Source organism: Uranotaenia lowii, chromosome 2 (assembly GCF_029784155.1).
Source record: "Uranotaenia lowii strain MFRU-FL chromosome 2, ASM2978415v1, whole genome shotgun sequence".
NCBI lineage: Eukaryota > Metazoa > Arthropoda > Insecta > Diptera > Culicidae > Uranotaenia > Uranotaenia lowii.
Genome location: NC_073692.1, coordinates 138,669,815 through 138,694,015, shown reverse-complemented (window position 1 = coordinate 138,694,015; position 24,201 = coordinate 138,669,815). Strand labels below are relative to the sequence as shown.

The 24,201-nt window shown below is 35.2% G+C and overlaps 2 protein-coding genes across 2 annotated transcripts; one reads left to right on the top strand and one right to left on the bottom strand.

The window, feature by feature from the left end:
• Positions 1-6,833: 6,833 nt before the first annotated feature.
• Positions 6,834-7,323, bottom strand: LOC129741899 (signal peptidase complex subunit 3-like). Its single transcript, XM_055733713.1, has 2 exons — positions 7,058-7,323; positions 6,834-6,994 (listed from the first exon to the last, which is right to left on the bottom strand). Exons 1-2 carry the CDS (start codon positions 7,321-7,323, stop codon positions 6,979-6,981), a joined length of 282 nt encoding a protein of 93 aa, XP_055589688.1. The 3' UTR covers positions 6,834-6,978.
• A 14,606-nt stretch (positions 7,324-21,929) lies between these two features.
• On the top strand, positions 21,930-23,312 carry LOC129741897 (uncharacterized). The gene has a single exon (XM_055733712.1). It carries the CDS (start codon positions 21,930-21,932, stop codon positions 23,310-23,312), a length of 1,383 nt encoding a protein of 460 aa, XP_055589687.1.
• Positions 23,313-24,201: the final 889 nt, after the last annotated feature.

The following is a 24,201-nucleotide window of genomic DNA, read 5'->3' as shown; positions in this document are numbered from 1 at the left end:
ACCAGCTTAAAACATGTTCAAATTGCCTTGATATTGAAGCAAAAATGACAATTTTTGGAAATAAGCTTCTTGCCAGGTTACTGCGTTTTCTTTTTTCAACAGCTGAATAATCACATCCAAGTATCCATTTCATTTTTGCCACGTGAAGATTATATTAGCTACGAAAATGGGCGCCAAAACTTTATTCATATAGATGAATGAGCATCAGTAAGCCATGATTGCTTTTGGCTCCTTCCTACTCTAGGTGATTTGAATGAAAAAAAAATTGAAGGAAAATTGGGTGCCATGAATTTTATTTGATACGAATAAAAACTAAAAATTAATTATCAAATTCACAAAAACATTTTTAAAACTACCTCTCCGTTGTGTTCTGTCTAGCGTGAAAACGAACACAACAAATAAAACAAATTCGTGCAATTCGGTTGAACCCTGCAAGAGTAATTCGTGTACGCACATCTTTACACCTCCATTTTAATATATAAGATTTGACATTTTTAGATGAAATAAGGCCGAAACAAATTTCAAATCCTTCTTTTGTCACTCGGAGCTGGAACATCGAGAAGGAGGGGGATAGTAGAAAATAATGCACGATTGAATGCAAAACATTGTATACTATATCATTGAAGAAAAACCTATAAATCAAGTAATTTGGTATCGAAAAATTCCCTGAAATCAAGGATACAAAAGGTAATAAAACTCTCATCCTTCAGAATTTGCTTTTTGCTCTTGCTATCATACGGATTTTAGATATTTTTTTCAAAATTTTCATAAAATTCTTCAAACTTTATTTTACTTTAATTCCTGTTTTTTTGGAAATTTCGAAGGGGGGGGGGGGGTCATGTTTACAGTGGTGCTTGATAACCATAAAAATAGCGGAAAAATGCTTATAGGTGCCCAAAGTTAATTTTTGCAGCGGGCCTATTCAATTTATTATTTCAGTTTAGATTACAGGTATTTATCGTAGTATACAACGTCATGAACTGCTAATATTATGAGTGAACATATTTTTCTTTTATGAAATTATTTTATCGGTTATATCGGTGAAATGCTATATTCTTTGAGAAAGTACATTTAAGAATTGAAAGATTTTAGACGAAAAGAAGATTGGAATAAGGTGAATGAATTTGAAAATGAGCAGAAGGGTAATTTTAATTTGAATAACTTTCCATCACATTTCATCTCTTTGTGTAGGCCCGTGAGGAACAAATTATGAAATAAAGTGAAAAGATTATCAAATTTTAATTACCCTTCCAATCATTTCACACCTTTCTTCTTATTCTAATCTTCTATCCGCCTATAATCTTTTAATTGTTAAATATTGCTTCTCAAAAAATATAACATTTTATCGATTCAGCCGATAAACTAATTACATAAAATAAATTAACGATGATTAACTTTTCAATTAGAAAAAAAAAACATATTTTTCCTCAGGCTTTACCAATGAACAATTTTTAAACTATTTTCTTATTCTTTGAAAAATGAATATACATTTTAAAGATTTAAATGATTTATAGAAACCGTTCACAACCTGAACTTTTTTTTAATGAGTGTTTAATATGAATCATTAACTTAATATAATTTACAAATCTTCTCAGATCAAAATTATTATTGTGCGCAACTCCACACTAAAATACACAATTTTTGAAATAATTTTGGTTGCATAAAGGCCTGTTAAACCTACCGATAAAGCGAACACGAAATGATTACGACACCAAAAATGTCATGCCAGTTATAATGTTTAGAATCAAACCAAAATTTCAGGGTACTTTTATACTTCAAAAATCAAAAGAAAAATTAGTCGATGGAGCCTTCATCTCAAAGTCTTTACAGTGTCATCCGGTACCAGTTTCTCAGTTTTGTTTCCATTTGGTTAACATGCTCTTCTCGTTTTTGAATATCTTCTTGCTCTTCCGAAGTTTCCGCTATATTATTGCCCAGTACTACTCCTCCGGGCACAGTTCCGGGCGGTTTGACTAGTTCATTTCCCTTGGAACAAAATGGACAAAATGGACCTCATACCACTCAAGGACAATTTTAGAATAGTGGCATGATGCCAAATCTGGCCAAAATAGCGGAGCTTTGTCATGCTGCTGCAAGAACGGAAAAAGGCGCTTCTCGAGGCTCTCAGATTTGTAGATCTCGCTCAACTGTGCCCTTTGTCACGAAAGGCTCACTCCTCAGTCCGCAAGAGGCCTGCCAAACGAGATATTTGGAGGTGAACTTCAACATTTTCGTCTTCTTAAATTTGTCGTTCACATTGAACTTGCTATTGCCGATGAAAAACTTCAATTCCTAAAATCGGCTTTTATATACGTTTCGTCGTCCATTACACAGCAGCCATATTTTGTCAGCATCTTCTCGTAGAGATTCCGTGCCCGAGGTATAGCCGTCGATTGTTGCCACTCATCACGATTTGGGAAGTTCTCCACCTTGTTTGTATGTAGTCCAGTTCTCTTTTTTGCATTCTGGACGTATGTAGCTCTGTAACATGTCGATGTTTTTAGTCAAATCACTGCTTGAGACGTTGGGATTTGCTTTAATCATTCGCATCACATTTCCCTCGGTCTTTTTGTTCTCCGGTCCCAGTTTTCTTCCAGCTCCTTTGCCGTGGTTCAACGATAACTGCTCCTGGAACCTCTTCAACACCCCACTGTGGTCCGCATGCTTGTCCAACACCTCGCAAACAGAACAGAGCAGAGAACGAATTACACTTTTATCATTTCGGTTTCCGAATGCACTGCTCAGCCGATCAACGTTCACTTATCTTTTTGCCGAGTGCGCCCGATTGCGGTTGCTCTGACGGTCGGGTGGACGTCGCTCGCTCTAAAGAAAAGAGAAGGAGCTGGCTAGAAAATTGTGCTCTAGCGACGCTGCTGTTCCGCTCAGTGTATCAAGCCAGAAAGATTTCAATGCAGGAATGTTTTCTTCAAAAAAGCCGTTATGCAGTGCGGAACAGTGCATCTGTTGAAGAGGTCCAATGTAGGTTTATGTATGAACTATTTTTGTACGTAGCGGGGCCAGGCACTTCCTGGCAAATTATTTGAAAAACATGGTGAAAACCGGGCAAAAAATCCACCGGCCAAATCTGAGGAAATTCCAGACATTCATCTAGTGAAGAAAAACGACTTACATTTTTTTTTGTCGCAACACATCAGCAGTGTCAAATTTATGTTTAAAGCATACGAAGGAAAGTTTTGGTTTGATGTTTGATGAAATAAACTTTCACAAATCCAATTTTTGACAAACAATTTTAAACTGAATTCGATTTTCTTGTTTCATTTTCCAAATAATGTGGATGAAACTGGGCAAAATCCAAGTAGTTTTTTCACAATATCCGGGCATCCGCAAATTGCTGTTTACTTAGGTTTATGTGCTTTTGATATCGTACGTGCGAAGCATTAATTTACAAAAGCAGCAATTCGAAAAGTAACATTTACTAAAATTATCCAAAAATCTTTGCCTTTCAAACAAACCGTGAACATTACGCAAGAATCTGGGAAAAATTTAAGTAATAAAACTTCAACACCTTCACAAATAGTAAAATTTTGGATTTATCTTCCTTAACCGCTACGCTTTTGATATTTTTCGACCGAAGAAAGCTATCGTAGCTAATCATTTGTCCTGGTGCAGAACATCAATCTAGAGGAACTCGCTTAGGAATGAAAAGATAGGTGTTTTGGGCGAAGTTGTTAATTTGCATATTTTGATATAAAATTTAAAGGCGAGAAATTTAAAAATAGTGCGATAATAACAATATCCTTTAGTAGTGCATTTTTCAAGTATTTTTTTTTATTCAACCGTATCTTCTTGGGTTAAGATTGTAGAACTTTGATATGTTAAGCAAAGTTGTGTATTTTGTTGAGATAAATAACTTTGTAGAGAAAACTTAAGCTCTAATATGCTAAACAAGAAAGTTATGATTTATATCTCGCTATTGGTGGACTTCTAAACTTTATATTTCATATAAAAATATGCGCTTTATTATACAGAACAATGTTGTCGAAAACACCAGCATTCTATCTTAACTACCTTTGGCGTTATTAATTTAGTTCCGTTAGATTTATGTTCTGCATTGTAAATTCTGACGCACTTCCAAACATCGATCCAGACGCAACCGATGAAGACAAACCGAGTTTTCTGTAAAGCTTCTCTTTCGCCCGAGTGCGAACGAATTTATCTGCACCGGGACGCACTTCATCAGTTTGCTTGCTTCTCTTGCCCACACTTGGGTGGACGCTTGGTCGCTCTGGAGGTAACGGAGCATTTTTTAAAGATTCTCCGTTTGGGAGAGCACAGCGAAAAAAATACACGCTCTTACTCTGAACGGGCAAATCTGAGGAGCGATGCCAAGCATGGTGGTCCGAAAGGGCTAAAAGTGGAACTTTTTTCGTGGCGCCTCTGTCTTTCATCTTATCTCTTAAGTGTCTTGAGAACATTTGCTTCTTCAATTATGTTCCATAACTTGAAAGCATCAAAAGCTAGTCAAAGTCCACTATTAAAAAATTGAAAATTCCAACTTTTTTATTTCAATAGATAGAGTTTTACTTTGTACTACAAAGCTGTAGAATACGTGAAAATATGAAACTTTATTGAATACAACAAAACTCTATCTCTTTCCAGAGCAGAGTTATAAAGGTTTTATTTTGAAAGTTGTTTAAAAGTTAGTTTTTTAAACTTAACTATAGTTAGATGAGGATTTACATGCTTAAGATGTTCTGAGTATTTATTGAGACATTTAAATCACACGTTTTGCACAAGACTTCAGCTTTCTACGACGTTTTCTAACCAAGTTATTGCAACTTTCAGTTTTATTTTTACTCAACTTCACGAGCGTTTATTGCAAAAACGTGCAAGTGGATTTTTAAAACTAATAAACCGCATTGAAGCTTTAATTAAGTGCAACAAATTGGTGTTGGTTCCATTTGTCTCCACGCGCTCGTATCTGAACACAACAAGCATATATTTGATGTGTTTCACGTATTTCCATACGAAAAATGGAAAAATTGATTTCCAGGCTACGCAGATGCTGTGCAGAACGAAGGCAGAAGGCAGTTGAAAATAATTTTTGTATGGAAACACGCAAAACACATCAAACGTATGCTTGTTGTGTTCAAATACGAACGCGTGGAGACAAATGGAACCAACACCAATTTGTTGCACATAGTTCAAGCTTCAATGTGGTTTATTAGTTTTTAAAATCCACTTGCACGTCTTTGCAATAAACGCTCGTGAAGTTGAGTAAAAATAATATTTAAAGTTGCAATAACTTGGTTAGAAAACGTCGTAGAAAGCTGAAGTCTTGTGCAAAACGTGTGATTTAAATGCCTCAACAAATGTTCAGAACATCTTATTCATGTAAATCACCATCCAACTATAGTTAAGTTTAAAAAACCAACTTTTAAACAACTTTCAAAATAAAATCTTTATAACTCTGCTCTGGAAAGAGATAAAGTCTTGATGTATTCAACAAAGTTTCATATTTTCACGTATTCTACAACTTTGTAGTACAAAGTAAAACTCTATCTATTGAAATAAAAAAGTTAGAATTTTCAATTTTTTAATAGTGGACTTTGACTAACTTTTGATGCTTTCAAGTTATGAAACATGTTTGAAGAAGCAAATGTTCTGAAGACACTTAAGAGATAAGATGAAAGACAGAGGCGCTACGAAAAAAGTTCCACTTTAAGCCCTTTCGGACCACTGTGCACCCTGGAGACGGTTGAATGATGAATGTTCAACGTTTTTTCCAACTGCCGGTGTGACAGGACAGAAAATTTCAGGTGTTTGGAAAATATTTGATTTTCGGACTTGCGTTCCATTTTCGTTGAATCGTTAAACACGACTTCGAGTTCGACAGCATGTAAACAATATACATCAATGAGAAAGTACCTAATCAGTACCTAAAGGTAAAAAAGTTATGCCCTGTTGCATGTGTCCTCATAATTTCGTGTTCGTACTTTAATACTTTTTAATTTTTTAAAAAATGGTGTCGTAAAGTGCCACACTTCGAAGCTGTTTTGATTTTAAAGAAAAAAATTAAATCTTAATTCTGAGAAATGTGTATACAATTGGAATCCTAGCATTCTATTCGACCGAATATTTTTCTGCTTAATAACTCATTCGGTATTGCAACCTATTGAGCAAATATCCAATGCATTCAGTCAAAGATATTATATTCTATCAAGATACCCGGCTGCATAGATTTTCGAATAAGTAGTCTGGGACATCGATACGTCTGTTTACGGTGCTGCCACTCAGCGAAAAAGTCTTCAAGCTTTAAACTTGCATGCAAGTTGAAAAACGAGCAAATTTTTCATGCGACCAACAAAACTACGTAAACATTAAAAAAAAAAATGAACGTTACTTTACCTTAACAAGATTTTTGTGAAAAGAAACTTTGGCTCAGGTTTTTTTTGCCTGATTCGTTGGATGGAATGGATTTCTTTCGGCTGTCCGTTCAAGCGAGGCATCGGTGAACACTGAGTTTGTCAATAGGGCAGATTCTGGAGAAAATTGAAATCAAATAATTTCAAATTTCGATTTATTTCGAACATTTTCTCCTTTCAACTGAACACACATAATTGAAGAAGTAAGGAAGAAGTGCATACGGTTCTAGGGATCTTTTAAAGCAGATGTTCCTGCAGATGGTTTTTCGTTGATAATTGATCATGTTAAGATAGGCAGCTCAAATTTGCAAACAAAAATCAAATTTATTAGAATGGAATAAATGAGAAAGGTGCATCGTCAGCTGCAGTTCGGTGGAAAACGAATCCTTTGGTGGCTTATTTTAGTATCGATTCGTTTTTCTTTGAGCTTTTTTATAATCACCGATAAGTTCTTGTAGCTTTTTTGAAATAATTTTTGTAGTTCTTTACAGCAGCATGAAGGTTTCCGAGAACTTGAACCAATGATGTCCATGAGCAAATACATTCGGAATCAGTCCTGCATTTGGAACGAGGTTCTCGGAAAGGGTCGTCGTCACGTTCTGTTGTCCCTGAAATACAAAATCAAATTTTCAGATTGAAAACCAAAAATCTTTTAAAAGTTCGAAACTCACTTCAAACCATTGCCATCGTCCCAGAAGTAATTCTCGGTGATCATGTTCTTGAAGTTCAGCAAAGCGATTTTGCCTCGCAGGATCATTTTGTTCCACAGGACCACCTGATTGAGCTCGTTCTGTTCCGTCTGGTATTCGGCCGTCAGATACAAGAATAGCTGCTTCACACTCCAGTTGAACAATTTATTGAGATCGAACGTCAGGAAGCCCAGATCATTCTTTTCCAGGGAAGCGCTGAAGTCCGGAACGTTGCTGCCAGATTTCATCGAATCTTGAATCACTCTCACACGAAAAAAATAATAATGGATCTTTCATCGATTGTGGTGTAAACAAAAACTCCAAAGCATGCTGTTAATATTTTCGAATTAATGGTTAAAGTCTAATTCGTCAATATTATTTTGGCGCTAGTGATTTGTCCCCAAAATTTCTCAGAAGCCGATAGTACCTGATTCAGTCTTAGTCAATTGTTCCAGGATATTCGAAATATGGAATAACAGAAAAGTATACTTAATTTTTTCAAAGTTTCTACGATCTTTCTATTAACGTTAAATCACTGAACTAGAACACAATAAAAGCACCTTCGCTCAATTGCAATGCTTAGCTCTCCTCCATCAAGCTAATCTTTATCGTAGTAGTTCTCAAAATGGAAGCCACCGGCAATCAGCAATAAAAGCCATTAATGCGTGTAGCACAAGGAGTGGATCATCTATCATCAACAGAAGCAAGCGACTGACTCATAATCCAGCATAAAAAGTATTACTTTTTTGCTGCTCTACAACACCGCTGCAAATCCACAAGATGCAATAAAATAAGAAATAAAACAGAAATCGCGCAACATAAAAAAAACATTGTAACTACCTGGTTCACGAGCAGCAGAATCAGCTTAAATCCGCTTCTGGATTACAGGTAGAGAGAAAGAGAAAGAAAGAACACAACCAGAGTGGCTCTTTCTAAGACTTTTGAGACGATCGCGCGGCGCAGCGCAAATGCAAACAACCGTACGTAGGAACGTACATGAAAGATATTGAAGAGGTACAGTTACCTAACTGTGTTTTCCTTTCTTCTTTCCTCCTTTCTTTCTACCATCCACGAAGGCCGCCATCGCTCGACGAAAGCTCGGCGCTGAGGCAACGAAATAAAGTAAAAAAAAACACCACCCGGCACCACCCATCGGACGTTTCGGGCTTTTCTTCTAGCTTCCTCTTTTGTTCGGTTCTTCTTCGTGGGGGCCACCATACAACAACAGTTGTTGAAACTACCCGGCTACAACGGTTTTTCCGAATCACCAGGCTCGTTTGATCAAGCGCGTGCATGTTTGTACATGTGTTTAGCTTCCAGTATTTTCCTAGATTCTCTCGTTTTACGTGATCGACACTCATCAAACGTCACTTCCTTTGCCTACTCATTTATGAACTTTATGAGTTTTGTTATGGGATTTTAAGATTAAAACGCCATTAAAAATTATTCAAACAAAAATAGGAGGTACAATCCTGAAGTGATCATTCGATATTGTTGGAGATTCACAATCTGTCAAAGCATTTGATACACTCCATAGGAAGACTCCTACGGGTAGGTAACCAGTTTCGAATGATGTTTTTGCACATTTCTGCTTAACAAGCTGCAAAACTTTGTCTACTGATGGGGGTTTCCCAGCCCACTAACATACTGTCATGATGATATGGTGGAAATTTGTAGGTTGCGCTGTATGTAGGTGTTTGATGTTCACAAACATTGAACCGTGAATACTTTACTGTGTGTCACTGGGGCGTTTTTGCTTCGAGGAAAAGACTGAATGTAACCAGAATATAAAACGGTTTAATTTTGGCAGATATCGTTTCAATAACTTCTCGAGTGTATCAAATCATACTAAAATAAAAGGTGTTCGGATCAAAAAGTGGTCAGACTAAATTGTGTGTAAATCGAGTTTTTGTTTATTAAAAAAAATTAAAATATCTTTGAGTTTGAAGTTCCATATGTATAAAAGACGGAAAAAATACTCAGTTAAGATTCCGGTCGACCTAGTCCAAATTGACGAAACTATAGTTTGATGTCTGTCATCAGATTTTGTACAGTCACCTTATCCACTTTCTTCGGAGCAGAACGCCAGTTTACTTTGAACTGCTTCTCGCTGCTTATAGTGTTTTGGGTCTTCTTACGGTTTTGCTTAAATTCCGTCCAATATTTCTCGATTGGGAGAAGTTCTAGTGTGTTGAGAGGGTTCTTATCCTTGGACACAACCTGAATGTTGTTAGCGGCATACCACTCCATGGCCTTTTTTTCATAATGGCAGGATGCTTAATCCGGCCAAAATAGCATGGAAAAGTCATGTTTCTTTAGGAAAGGCAGCAAACGCTTTTGAAGACTCTTTTACGTAAATTTCCTAGTTGACGGTCCAGGCTGCAACGAAAATGTCGCTTAACAAGCCTCAGTTACAGATAGCTTCCCCCCTTTCCCCATACGGTTGCTGTATAAAACTCATGTCCCGGAAGCTGTCTGAAGTCTGCCTTGGTGTGGGTTTCGTCTTCCATTATCACGCAATCAACAATGTCAACATGTCAACAATGTCGTAAACCGCTTCCGAGATCTTGTTTTGCCGTGAGATTTTGCTTTTCATTGCGATTAGCAGTCACTACCTTCTTAAAAGTCGATAGTCCGGTTCGCTTTTAAGCGTCATGCACGGTTGAAGACGATATTCCAATCTTATTGGCCAAATCTCGAACGGAAAGATTGTAGTTTCGCTTGAAAGTGCCAGCAACTCCTTTGTTCGTTACTGGGGCTCCCGGATTTCGATTTTCCTCAGATCCCGACTTCCTAGTTATCGAAATACGTTCCCCGAACACTTTTATTACTTTGGTGACGGTTGATTTCGCCTCATTCAATGATTTTGCTGGTTTGAATTTTCACGACGCATGTACAAAATTCTGATTCGTAGCTCCTCTTGCTTGGACGCCATTTTGAAAACTTAAGACATAATGTCGAAAGTCAACTAGAAGCATCATTATTCACACACCTACGCAATGAGGGGTGATCTTTTTTATATGAATGTTTAGAAAAAATACGGCGAATTAAAGTTGACTTCTTTGGGATCCGAACACCCTTTAGTTATTTATGGTACAAGGTACAAAAATCAAATCTTTCCAATGAGGCTCTCCGAGTTTGAAAATGACGTCGACTGCTGAACAATCGATTTTTGCAACGAGTTACAAGCATAATTTTATGCAAATTCGAAAAATTCCCTTGAAAATAAATTAATTAACATTTAAGAAGCCCATGTCAACAAATCTCCTCATTAGGACGATCGTGTCAATTAATGAAGTGGAATGAGAGGTGATGAGAAAGAAACGTTGTGGAAATAGTTGTGAAGTTTTTCCTTCGTAAATATAGTTACCATGACAAAAGTGACGTCAGTTCAGGAATACAATATTTTTTTGATTTTTATTTTATATTTTATTGTACATTAGAATGTGAATAAAAACAAATGTTATTGCACCTCGCTTTAAAAAGTTTAATTTATTCTTTAGTTTTTTTTTTTTAATTCAGTTTTTAAGCCTTTGATCAGTCTGTAGAATGCTAACCGTAAGAGGGAAGTCCGATTCAAACAATAAGCACTTCCTTACCTTTGGCTGGACGTATACTAAAATTTAACCTGTGAACATTAAACCATGTTAGGTACTTACATATTCAAAGCTAAAATGATTGATTTGGAAAATTTTCAAGAAAAAAAAGTTAACTATCTGTAGTCATTGAATTAATTGATGTCAGACGTTTTGTTATAATTGAGCAAGAGTTTAAAGTTTTCAAATTACTTAATGAAGTTACTTAAATTACTTAATTTTTCAGTTTTCTTAATTTTGAAGACTATTTAGATTTAAGGTTAAAAAGAAACTGTTTTTATTTAATTAAACTGTTTCTTTTTAACCTTAAATCTAAAACTCAAAATTATGTGTTTATTTTTATATCTATTCCCGAACGAATAACGAATATATTTCAAAACAGTTAAAATCCTACAATACATTCCATGTGATTTCACTGCTCACGTTCACGAACTAAAAAAATCTCAAACTCGTCAAAAATTTCGATTACTTAGGGGCCGTTCACTAATTACGTAAGCACATGGGGGGGGGGGGGGTGGGGGGGTTTCACATTTGCTTACGATCTCTTTCCAGGGGGGTAGGGGGGGTTTCCAAAAATCTTACGTAAGAAATGTTACATTGATAATTCGTCACAGCCATTCGAAACCATATTACTCAGTTTTTTCTCCCTGCATATTTATTGGTTATTTGTGACGTTATGTTATTTATCTTTTAATGTCTATTAATTTATTTTAAAAAAATGCTGGTTCTATAAAACTTATAGAGCTCCAAGTCAAACTCTTATGCCACCAAAACACTAAATCACATTAATAAAACAGATCGTCACTTTTTGCGTTTCATCATAACAATCTATTTTTATTGAGAAATTTATAGAAACAAAAAGGAAATTGGCGCGTTGTGACACCACTATTTGAATCCATCGAATTTCGAAAACGACTTCATCAACAAAAAATCTCCAGAAGTCAATATGAGGCGTTTAAGATAATTAACTTCTAGACAGTTTTTTCAGTAATATACACTACCAACTCTAAATTTTACAAACGATTAACCAAAAATATTATAAAACTTTATCGCTCACCACTGAAATGAGTCTGAGCTTTAAGTTTAGTTGACAGCGTAATTGTCGTAAAACATTTTTGCAACAATTTTTGTAGTTTAGAATGATTTTTTTTATAGATTTTTCTGATTTCCATGTCAAAAACATTACAATTTTTTATTGTACCTTGTGCTAATCTGATCTTTAACTCTTTTTTTTAATCTGAATTTAGATTTTATATTGTTTATTCGATTGTGGAAATATATTGAAGTTTATTGTTACCCCGAGCATTCTACATCTAAAATGAAGGTTTTTATAATCGTTTATGAAATTTCATCTGTTTTTTTTTTGTATAAATTGTGCTTTTCAAATGCAATTATTAAGTTTTACTTGAAAAGTGCTATGCCTTGAAGCATGGATGTAACATTTTTAATATTTTCAAGCTATTTTTGAAAAAAACCTGTCAATTTCTCAAACAATAAAAAACGTAAGATCTTACAAGGGGGGAGGGGGGTTTTGAAAAATCTTACTTTTTCTTACCAGGGGGGGAGGGAGGGTTGAAAATATCCAAAATCATGCTTACGTAATTAGTGAACGGCCCCTTAGACCACGCATAATCAATCGAAAAAAAAGGATTTATATGGTTTGATACAAGGGATTGAATCAAAAGAGAATTCTTTGCATTTGGTATTCTTTGCAAATGATAATGATCAAAATTCCATAACTGCTTCACAAATTGCTACAATTAGCACATTTCCACTATCTCCGAGCACTGGTTTCTCTCATATGAACTCAAACGTCCTAATTTTTTTTTAAAAATTACCACAAATTCAATCATTGGCTGCACAATTTTTGTAATCATTGACGAATTCTCTCCCTTTCAGAGGTGCAAAGAGATCCCTACATGTAGCATGCAGCGCACGACTTTTAGCCGATTCTAACAGACCGACGTTAGCCACGAAAGAATCGTCTTGCAAAGTTGCAGACTGATTCTTTCTCCCTTATGTGCAGAACGTCGAACGTGTCTGCAAGTAAAAGCCAACCGCGCGGTAAAATCCTTTGACTGCACGTTCCGAAAATTTCAAACCAGAGGTTTGCAAGCCCGAAGATAAAATCCCTTGAGCCGAACAGAAAGAATCATTTCCGAAGATAGCTACAGTCTGCAAGTTGCTTGCATGCAGCGCGATGATGCGATGTACCTACGTTTGCAAACTTGCAAGTTACAGACAGAACCGTAGACCATGGTTGCCACATGTACAGATTTGTCTAGACAGGTACAGATTTTTGAGCTCATTTTTGGTACAGAATCTGTACGTACAGATGACAGATTTTCAAAATTTGGTACAGATTTGTACAGATTTTTCACTTTTAAAAACTGAAAAAAAGTTTCTATATTTTGTCTCATCCAGTTTATTGAAAACTTTATAGAAAATAAGTCAAAAGTTAGCCTATCTTTTTCTGACGATAGTAGTTCCTTACTGTAAAGTACACGAAGGAACAATTAGATTTCCAAATTTTCTACATATAATTAAATAAAGATCGGAAACTGATACCAAACCGTAGCTACCGAAACCACAGCTACAGGAGGCCACCACCGGACCCTAATGGAAAACTGATATTGGAGAATAACCCCTATAAATCCCTTCCTTTTCCCTTGTTTAAAGTTTTTTTTTTTAACTGTTGAGTCGCTGCGACTATTACGGCCCCCTTCCCTACTAACCTAGTGAAACGAATACACTCGGCACATTGAAACTTTGTAAAAGTAAAAGGCCTTTAATAAACTAGTTTTAAATAATAAATAATAATAATACATATAATTAAATATCTGATTATAATCCCCCACTCGTCAGCAGTGGTGGAGCGCATTTTCTCGCAAGTAAATGCCAATAAAATCAAAGTTCGTAATCGTCTGAGTGTTGACACATTGGGTGCTATCCTTAGGACGAAAAGTTAGTATAGAAAAGTAAGTGAAGATCGAAAAAAGTCCTATTAAATATAACGCTCATGAATCGTTTTAATAAAATTATATATGAACATCATGAACATTAGCAAGTGTTTGTTATGAAAAATATTTTTTAATTTCAGTTTTTTTAAGAGAGAGAAATTAAAATGATTAAATGAGTTTCACCAAAAACTGTTTAAATAAAAAACTGTACTATGTGCAATAAAGTATCTATCTTTATTAAGATTAAAATTAAGGAAACAAAATGTTCACATATCAACACATTGAATGCAGAACTTTGTTTTCTTCGGTACAGATTTTGGTGCAGATTTTTGAGTTTTCGGTACAGATGAAAAAGATTTTTTCGATGAGCGGTACAGATTTGGATGTGGTAACACTGCCGTAGACCCGTTCTTGTGCGGTTCGATTTAATCCACCCCAACCCAACCTAAAACCGAACCGAATCCATGGCATGGAGGAAGAAAATGATAGGCTGAGGTGCCGTCGACTATCCATTCAGTTGCCGTTCAGCCAGCGAAGCGGCATGCCGTACGACAAGAGCAAGGACATGTTGAAGTTGTTGTTGTTGGTGCCTTCGTGTTCGTTTCGTTTTCTTCTAAGACGGATTCGAAAGGAAGTGGTGCCCAAATTTTATTTGAATTTTCAATTATCATACCAGGGTGATTGATATAAATCATCAAAGCAAATACAAGCAAATTTGTTTTGATTATAACTTTGTCATTTTACAAGTTATTTATGAACACAAAGTTGTTAATTAAAACTGATCCAAACTCTGTTGGAAATTCATCTATATTGTTTTATAACAGAGCTGCCTTAAAATTCTTTAAAGTTTCGTTCCGAAAAATTCAATCGATTCTCCAAAGGCAGGATCACTTGATTAGTAGGATCACAGATTAAATTGTGTGAATTTCAATTTTAGAATTCAGTTTCATTTGCTTAGACATGTATAAGAATCACGTCATCTTTACCAAGTTATCTACAGTTTTTACAGAAAGTTTTTACAGATCGGTACAAAACTCAATAGAAATTCAGTGCTTGCTCGTCGTCATTCCAACCTTGAACTCAAAAACTTCACACACTGTTTGATTCGAATCTTCTGTCAAAGTTTTATAACTTGTTTTTAATTAATTTCGCGTCCTGAACTCGAATTTTTGGTCAGATTTTGTCTATCGCATCCAGTATTACTGATAAGGCTTTTAAAAATCAGTGCTATGATAAATCAATCACTGTCGATATATTATTTTTTACTTCTTTGCTGAAGACTGTAAAGCGTTTTAAGTTATACTTTGAAAAATATCTATAATTCATTTTGGTATAAAATTTCATCAGAATTTCGTCTCAACAGAAGGAAGAAAAAATTTCTTTTACTTCAAAGCCAAAATTACTTGCAGTCTTCGTAGAAACTTAAATTTTAAAAATCTTACTCAACGGTTGCTATTTATCTCAGATATTACGAAACTGCTTATAAAAAGCTGGACGTTTCACGGTTAAACATATCACGCTTTCGCCCATTAATCAGTCAATTGCATAATCTTCAAAATAAGAAGTATGGAAACTGAATAAATTATTGATTTATGTTTCAAAGTCAGCAACTTATGTACTTTTTATCAAAATAAATTGACTAAAGGATTAACATGAATGAACATTTTCATACAAATCGGAATTTTTTATTCAAGTTTTTAAAACTGTTTGCGTATCTTTCGTAACGAACTTTTGAAATCTGCCACTTTTAAGTTTAACTTCGCGAGAACTACTATGAAGAATTTTTGCAAAAGGCTTTGATAAGTATCTCAAATATCAAAATTTAAATAAAACAAGTCCAAAAAAGTAGATTTTCAACAACTGCTGAATCACATATTTGAAAAACGCTGAATCACATTAAAAAAACGCTTTGATACGAAATATGAATTAATGGCATGAAATCAAATAACATCGCGTTTAAAGGTTGAAGTGACAGTGAGCACTTAGCTTATTTAATAGAACTATGAACGGTAATGTGTATCAACTCCATTTCATTTTACAACGGTGACCAAAAAAGGCACTCAGCTCGATCATTTTATGTTAACCTGATTTTCTTTGATTTTTATTTTCAAGCTCCTTGAATTTGTGAATGTTGGCAACCCTGCTCTCAATACTGAATCTTTAATATGTGATTCTATTTTATCAAGTGATCCTATCCATGGAGAATGGATTGAATTTTTCGGGCCGCAGCTGTGTTATAAAACAATAAAGATGATTTTCCAACATTTTTAAGATAAGCTTTCATTAACACTTTTGTATTCATAAATAACTTGTAAGATGACAAAGTTATAATCAAAACAAACTAGTTTTTATTTGCTTTGATGATTTATCTTAAACACCCTAGAATGATCATTGAAAACTCAAATAAAATTTGGGCACCACTTCCTTTCGAATCCGTCTTAGAAGGAAACGAAACGAGCACGAAGGCACCAACAACAACAACAACTCCAACATGTCCTTACTTCTGTAGTACGGCGGCGCGCCGAGTGTTTTGCAGACAACCATGTACATACGCTACACACGCACGCTTCGATGGCTGAACGGCAACTGAATTGATGGTCGGTGGCTGTGGCTCTTCGGCATATCACTTTCTTTCTCCATGGATTCGGTTCGGTCGGTCCTAGGTTAGTGGAACGAATCCAACCGCACAAGAACGAGTCCACCGTCCTGTAACTTGTAAGTTGCAACTTGCAAATTTGCAAACGTACATCGCATCATCGCGCTGCATGCAAGCAACTTGCAGACTGTAGCTATCTTCGGAAATGATTCTTTCTGTTCGGCTCAAGGGATTTTATCTTCGGGCTTGCAAGTTTGAAATTTTCGTAACGTGCAGTCATCGCGACTTTTACTTGCAGACACGTTCGACGCTCTGCACGTAAGGAAAATAGAATCAGTCTGCAACTTTGCAAGATGATTTTTTCGGAGCTGACGTCGGGCTGTTAGAATCGGCACTGCATGTTTCATGATGGGATCTCTTTGCACCTCTGCTCCCTTCATTTCAGTTCCCTGGTTTGGAACTTCAAATACATTGAAGATAAATTGTTCATTTAGTACTTTGAGAAAATAAATTTATAGAATAATTTTTACGCAATTTTCGTTAAAAATTTTGAAGCAAACAAATTATCTTAACCCTTTCCTTCCCATGGTAGCACAGGTGATCCACAACTTTGCACAGCTCGCATTTGAACTGGGCGCTGTGGATCAACACCATTTTTTCACCGAATGTGTAGATATGAGTGAAAAAACATTGCACAAAATTTGAAGAAAATTGGTTCGCTAGGTTTTGCTTGGCAGATCAAAAGCTGCAAAAAAGTCGGATTTTTTCGAATTTAAATCAAGTCGTCATTTGTTGCTCAATAACTTGACAAATTTTTATAATTTCCTTCAAATAAAAATACTGACGTGCAGAAGGTTGCTTATGCAAGCAGAATCAAATGATGGTTTACTTAGGTTTCAACTAAAACATATAAATTTTTGAGTAAGTAAAGTGGATCACTGGTGATACACTGGGAACAGAACTTACATGTCTTCTTGTGAAGCTTCTTATCAATACTCAAGAAAATCATTTCGTCAACAAAAAAATTCGCTTCAGGATAGTTATTTCATCTGCTTAAATGACCACATGTCTCAAAATATTTGTAAAAGTTCGAGATTTTCTCGAAAAACGGCATGTTTTGATTCCCTTGCGCAAAGTGTCATAGCGGCTAATTGTTCAAGGCAAAAATGAAAATTTCAGATATTTCAATAAATAGACTTTCGATGCGTATACCAAAGAAGTTTATCATCAAATAGGATCGTTTTAGTTCCTGATCATTGAAGTGATGAAATTCGATGTTTTTTTTTTGTAATTATTTCCTGTTTTTCATTTGCACCCTATGTGTTGTTATCTTCTCAATGAAGCACATGTGATCCACCTCAAAACCCAAATTTATCAAATGGATCATTAAAGTAGGCTTAAATTATGCATCTTTTGTTCTAGAACTTTAGCTGTAAATCAATATTTCTATTTTTAAAACGTGAAAAACCTTGTGGGAAGAAAAGGGTAACAGTAAACAACATAGTGACATAGTAAATAATCCAAAGAAGGTGATATGCACCAATACCAAGAGTGCAGTAGATAAAGAGAGAGATTTTTTTACTTATTTTAAGATTTTTTGGAAGCTGAATGATCATTTATTCAGCTTCAGCGGCCTTTAACGCTGAAGCTTAATAAATGATCATTAAGACTTGTTTTGGAACTTGAAAGTATCAATAAGAACTTAAATTTTGAGCTCCATAGAACGTACTTCATATCAATGATGGGGCTGAGTAAGCGTTTTTGCACCTGTTCAATGTGATTTTTGGTTGCTTGGGCTATCTCCAATTAATTAAATTTAATGAAAAATAATCTTAAACTGTATATTTGATACTGTACAAAAAACTCTAACTTTCATTTTGGACTTGTATTCTGGATCTGTATTTTGGCTACTGAATTCTATTTTGAAATGTTGAAATAAATGCATCGAATTGCGAAACACCTATTCAATTTGTAAAGCCTTTAGACATTTAAGCTGAAAAATGTTTAATCGTCACAAGCCAAACAACAGGAATAACAAAAAGTATACTCTTACTAGAACTTCTTTAAAAATAAAACTCATTATAAATATTTGCGTAGTACATTAAAACTTTACGCAGCTCTCAACAATACTAACGCCAGTCATCAGGTAAAGTGTGCACCGGAATGGTAAATCTCTTGCTTTGCAGAGCAACTCAACGCCAGCAGAAGTTAATAGAGTCATGAAATAAAGTAGGTACAACTAACGGTTTTTCCATCCCCCATTCTTCCCGCTTTTTTCGAGTTCAGTGGGGGAGGGAGGATGATGGTGTGGGCTGGTTAGGAAGAAGTGGACGGTCGTCGTTGTGTAATGCAGACATTAAACTCCCATTGGCCGATGATGTGCATGATTTGCATGCTAATTTGTACCTACAGAGTGGCTCGCGATATGGCTTGTCTACTAACGTGTCGAGCGAGAGTCCCTCCCTCATACAACAACAGCGAAGCACATCATGAATATTGACTTCCATTCCATCCGAGAACCCGTAGCCTGGTGCTGGATAAATGGAGAATCCCGAAAAAAAAAAATAAATAAAATAAAGCAAAACTGCACCAGGAAAATTCTTTCGCGTAGCTCGACACACTGCTGCTGTTGCTGAAGTTTACAGTTAGGCCAGGAGCCAGTTTGATCCGATGGCCTACATTCTGAGGGAACAACACAATGCAACACGTCAATCAGAGGGAGGAATACGTTTGCTGTTTCTTTTTTCTACAGTTCTAGCTCGGCTTCTGGAAAATACTTCCGTGAGTGATTTTGCGTAGAATGGTTTGACTTTCATTGATGTGTTTTTCAAATTCAATACTGTCATTTTAATGATTTTTTTTTTCAAAGTAATGCACAATTTTCAATCAACAGCATCGTTCAAAGAAAAAAAACATTCAAACTTACCAACAAAGCTGGTTTGTTTAACTCGCAAAAACTGTCACCCAAAATGATCGGTGTGGTTTGGAATAAAATTTTCATTCTTATAGAAACATTGGTCATTCCTCAGAATTTCAATAAAAAAAAAGTTCAGTAAAAAACGAATGTTTCAAATATACAAATTGTAACAAAAATAATCACGAAAAATATCGATACCTGTTACGAAATGTTGAGTGACGTTTATCAAAAAGCTGTTTTTTGAAACATCAAAGAGCGATTTTCTTGAATTGGTCATCAAATGGCTCATATTATCTTGTCTAGATAAATTCACAGATATTCACTAGAAATAATAAATAACAACAATAAACAACAATAAAGCTAAAATTTGAAATTCATCCCAGAATCTGTGTTTTGACCCAAATGATAATTGTTAAAGGGTCTTTAATAAATATAAGTAAAAATAATTATCCCATAATCATTGTCACAGAACACAGAATATACAGATTTCACAGATTTTTAAAGTTTTGGTTGTTATTCAAAACAAAAAAAAATTCTGCCAATATCAACTTTTTTTAAATTGAAATTGATAAAATTGGAAAAGATACATACCCGTTCGATTTTGGCAACACGCCAGAAAATTTGTGTTGACAAAAATGAATGTTGCTAAAATCGAAAGATTTTTTCTAAACTTTTTTTTTTGACTTATTTATACCAAAAACTACTGTTATCATCATAAGTGAAATTTTTAGTCAATTTTTGACAATTTAAAGTCCATTTTAATATTTTCTTATCTTGTTTTTGATGCATTTACCACTTTTATAGTTTTGTTTGTAATGATGTTTTTTCCATTTTCTTTATTTCGTCATTCTTCATCATTCTTTTGTTATTTTTTGTTTTTTTTTGGATTTCATTTGTAATTTTTTGAAATGCTCGCCTTTTTTGTCATATGCGAGAAAAATATTTTTTTTTGTCGTTGTTGTTGTTCTTCACCAAAATTCAAAATCGTAGAAACATACTTATGGTGTTTGTCTAAATTAGTTCAGTTATAGCGAAAACCACAAGGTAATGTGGTTGCAAAAAACTGTTCGATTTTGACACATGTACCAAAATCGGATTTTGCCAAAGTGAAATATTGCCAAAAACGAACGGGGTTTGTATATTGCTTTTTTTTCTCAATTATAGCCAAGTATAAAGTGAAAAAAAAACGCAATTTGACATGACTTTGCAATGTGATAAACGGGAAAAGCATCACAGCATAGAATTTTTGCGTTTTGCGTCCATTCATAAACTTTGCATGTTATTTGTTCATTTTGGATTATGTGGCCCACAATTTCCCACCAGTTTTCAAAATCCCAAAAAAGAACCATTTTTGAAACAATCAGAACTCGGAGAAATAAATTTATTAGAAAATTAGTAAAATTGCCTTATGATACGTTGGAAATGTAGAAAACCATGCCATTATTGTTATTTATTTAATCTTACATAAGCTTGTGATATAGCTCAGTTGGCAAGTCGATTGCTTTCCCGATGTCCGTGAGTTCGAGCCCAAGAGTAAATATAAGACACAGTTATGCCAGATAAATTTTTGAATAGCTGTCTACCTACTGTAACGTTGATATAAAGTTGCGATTTCAACAAAGAGGGTTTAACAACTTTAATCGAAAGAAAAACTTATCTTTTTAAAAAGTGATACTATGAGGCAGAGAAAAAAGCTGACCAAAGAAAGCTTACCCTCCCCTGATAAATTTTGCCTGGATTTTACATTTGGTATTTTTATCAAAATACGTTTCCAAATCATTCTAGAAAAATATACAGTTTTCTGCTGTTAATGTTGACTGAAGTCCATAAAAAGGAAACTTTACTAATAATGGTTTAATTGTCATTGATCTGAGGAAACCAGTGCAAAAGTGAGGAAATTATTATGATTTACAGAATTTTTCCAAGAAATATTCGGGCCGGTTGAATCCGGGCAGTTTTTCAACCTCAAAACACATCAACAGATTTTAATTTAAATGTTTAGCTTAAATAGACCCAGGGCATGGAAATTTAGATAAAATTATCCCAATTTGAGTTTATTGTTAGATTTTGCAAATTCAAAAATAGCATTGTAAATTTTTTTTCGGCACGTATACAGGCTGGTTTATTTCTAAATTTTTTCATCTCTAGAATCTGGGAATATTCAAGAACATCCAGTAAAAAAAAATCTGTGTGTTATTTATTTGGAAAAAATTTTAGAGAGAGGGAGAAAACACATATGAAATATTTTTCTACTGAAAGCGTAAAGCAGCGTAAAATAACAATTATTGAAATTTAAAGGTTTTTTTAGTTTATTATAAAAATCCGACAAAATTATTGAAATTATTCATTTTGAGTTTTTTGTAGAGCTTTTCGAACAATTCTTAAAATAAAGGTAAATCCGAACATTTTAACTCGAAATTCTAGAGATCCGGCCAGACTAGACTGAACGAATAGAACCAGCCAATCTGAAATGCTCAGATAAGATTATCAACTACCTACACATAATTATGTTACCTTTCAGGGCCAAAAATTTATTTGATTTTCGGATTTTGATGCACAATAAAGCCAAGTTTTGTTTGGTTAAAAAATACATGTCTTCAAATTTCTGAAAAATCGGAGTTCGGTATAATATCTTTTAAAATCATGTAGAGTTCGGTTTTGGCTTTCGAGGGAGCAACATCGCGCGTGATCAGCTCTTCTATCTAACCGATTTTTAATTATCCAGTTTGAACAGTAATTGTGATAAATAGTGGTCGTTACCGTTAAAATTTATTGAGAGGAGGTGATGGCCTCCGATGCGGACGACGATGACCCCTCGCGGGCGTTTGGATCTAGGTTTGCAGATCTAATAAAATGTCGATCGGATCAACACGTGAATTCTTCGAACATAACCTATCAAGGGAAACAGAAAACAAAGAAACGTTCTGGAAAACGTGATGAGTACCTCGAATATCAGTATACTAAACAGATTAGAGTGGAACTCAGCAACAACGGACCAAGATTTTTAATTCTCAAGCGAACTGAGAAAGGTGAAACGATGAAATCAGTTTCCCCGTTCTTTATTAAGAAAGCGATGGATAGCATCACACCTAACGTGAGCATCAGCCGTATGCAAGATGGCGAATCATTGCTGAAGACTGTTGACAGAAAACAAGCTGAAAAACTCGTTAAACAGACATCGCTTGGAGGAATTCCTGTCAGTATTGTAGAACATGGCTCACTTAACAACTCCATTGGTACGATATTCTGTTACGACCTCAAAATGCACAAGGATGAGGAGATACTTTCGGAATTGTCAAGCCAAGGTGTAACACAGGTTAAACGTATGCAACGCAAAAACAGTGAAGGAAAGCTTGAGGATACTGGTTCATTTATCCTTACATTCAACCTTAGTAACCTTCCAAGCTCAATCGACGTAGGATTTTACTCCTGTAAAGTACGCCAATATATCCCTAACCCTCTCCGCTGTATGAATTGCTTAAGGTTTGGTCATAAGAAAACACAATGCAAGGGCAATCAAATCTGTGGCAGCTGCGCACATTTGTTCCATGGAGATTCGGAATGCGAAAAGAAATTTTTCTGCATCAACTGTCAAGGAGATCATCACGCGCTTTCTAAGGAATGTCCCATCTACATTGACGAATATGAGATCCAAAAGATCAAGGTCTCAGAAAAAATATCGATGAGAGAGGCTAGAATGAAAAGAAGACTACAAACACCATATCCTGCACCGCCGAGACAACGACGCTCTTACGCCGAAGTCACGATGAATCAAGGTCAACGTAAGCAACTAGAACGCCCCGAAGGAAAAAGTGCCCCGTCAAATCATGCGAGAAGTGGAATAACACCGTCCAGTGATCAGGTTGATCGACCTGAACCAGAAGAGAGAACAGAGATGCAAACCGGAACCAGCAAACAATACACCAATACTATCGCTTCCGTTGCGGTAGTATCTCCAGCCATCGAGTGTTCGATGGCTTCCCCCCCGACATCTGCAGAACAGATTTCTAAGATAAGTAGTACTAATACAACAAACCAAAATGAACCGAATACTATTGAGAACTTAGATAGTTATACTAATAATACCGATAATAACTCAGAACTCACTAACCTCAGTTTTTTCACGCAAGCGATAAGAGATTCTATTCATCTTGATGAACTTGTTTGAACGTCTGAAACATTGTAAAATATGTGTTTACTTGACCCCTTTCTTTTTATTTATTATGGCTTCGATAATCCAATGGAACCCAAATGGATTTTATAACAATTTTAACGAGCTCAAAATGTTAATAAGTGATTTCGATCCTTTTGCAATATGTATCCAAGAAACACACTTTCATCAAACAAGGAAACCCACGCTTAAAAATTTTAAGATTTTTTATGAAATAGATCATCTGCATACCAGAGCTTCTGGAGGAGTTGCGATTTGTATTCGAGATGGTTTTCAGGCTAAAGAAATAGATTTACAAACAAATTTACAAGCCGTTGCAGTTCAAATGTCATACCCAACAGATTTTACATTATGCTCACTTTACCTCCCACCTAATGTCACAATTGATAAAAATGAAATTGATGATTTGCTAAGACAGCTCCCGATTCCCTTTTTGATATCCTCAGACTGTAACGCTCATCATACTTCATGGGGTTGCGAAAATGATAGCTCTAGAGGAAAAATATTGGAAGATTTGTTAAATGATTGGAATTTAAACATAATGAATGATGGCTCACCAACACACTATAGCTTAGCTTATAATTCCTACTCCAGCATTGATTTAACATTTGGTTCTTCGTCACTTATGCAACACTTCAGCTGGTCTGTGTTTACAGACTTGTGTTCAAGTGACCATTTTCCAATTATCATAACACCATTAAAACGCCAATTACAAACAACACGGCGTCCCCGTTGGATCACTACTTCAGGGGATTGGAATATGTATCAAGAACTTGTGAGCAATCGTCTTTCTGAAATCCCAAATACTTATCCTGAAATCGCCATAGAAAATTTCTCTCGTTGTATGGTAGAATGTGCAACCCAAACTATCCCAAAAACATCATCA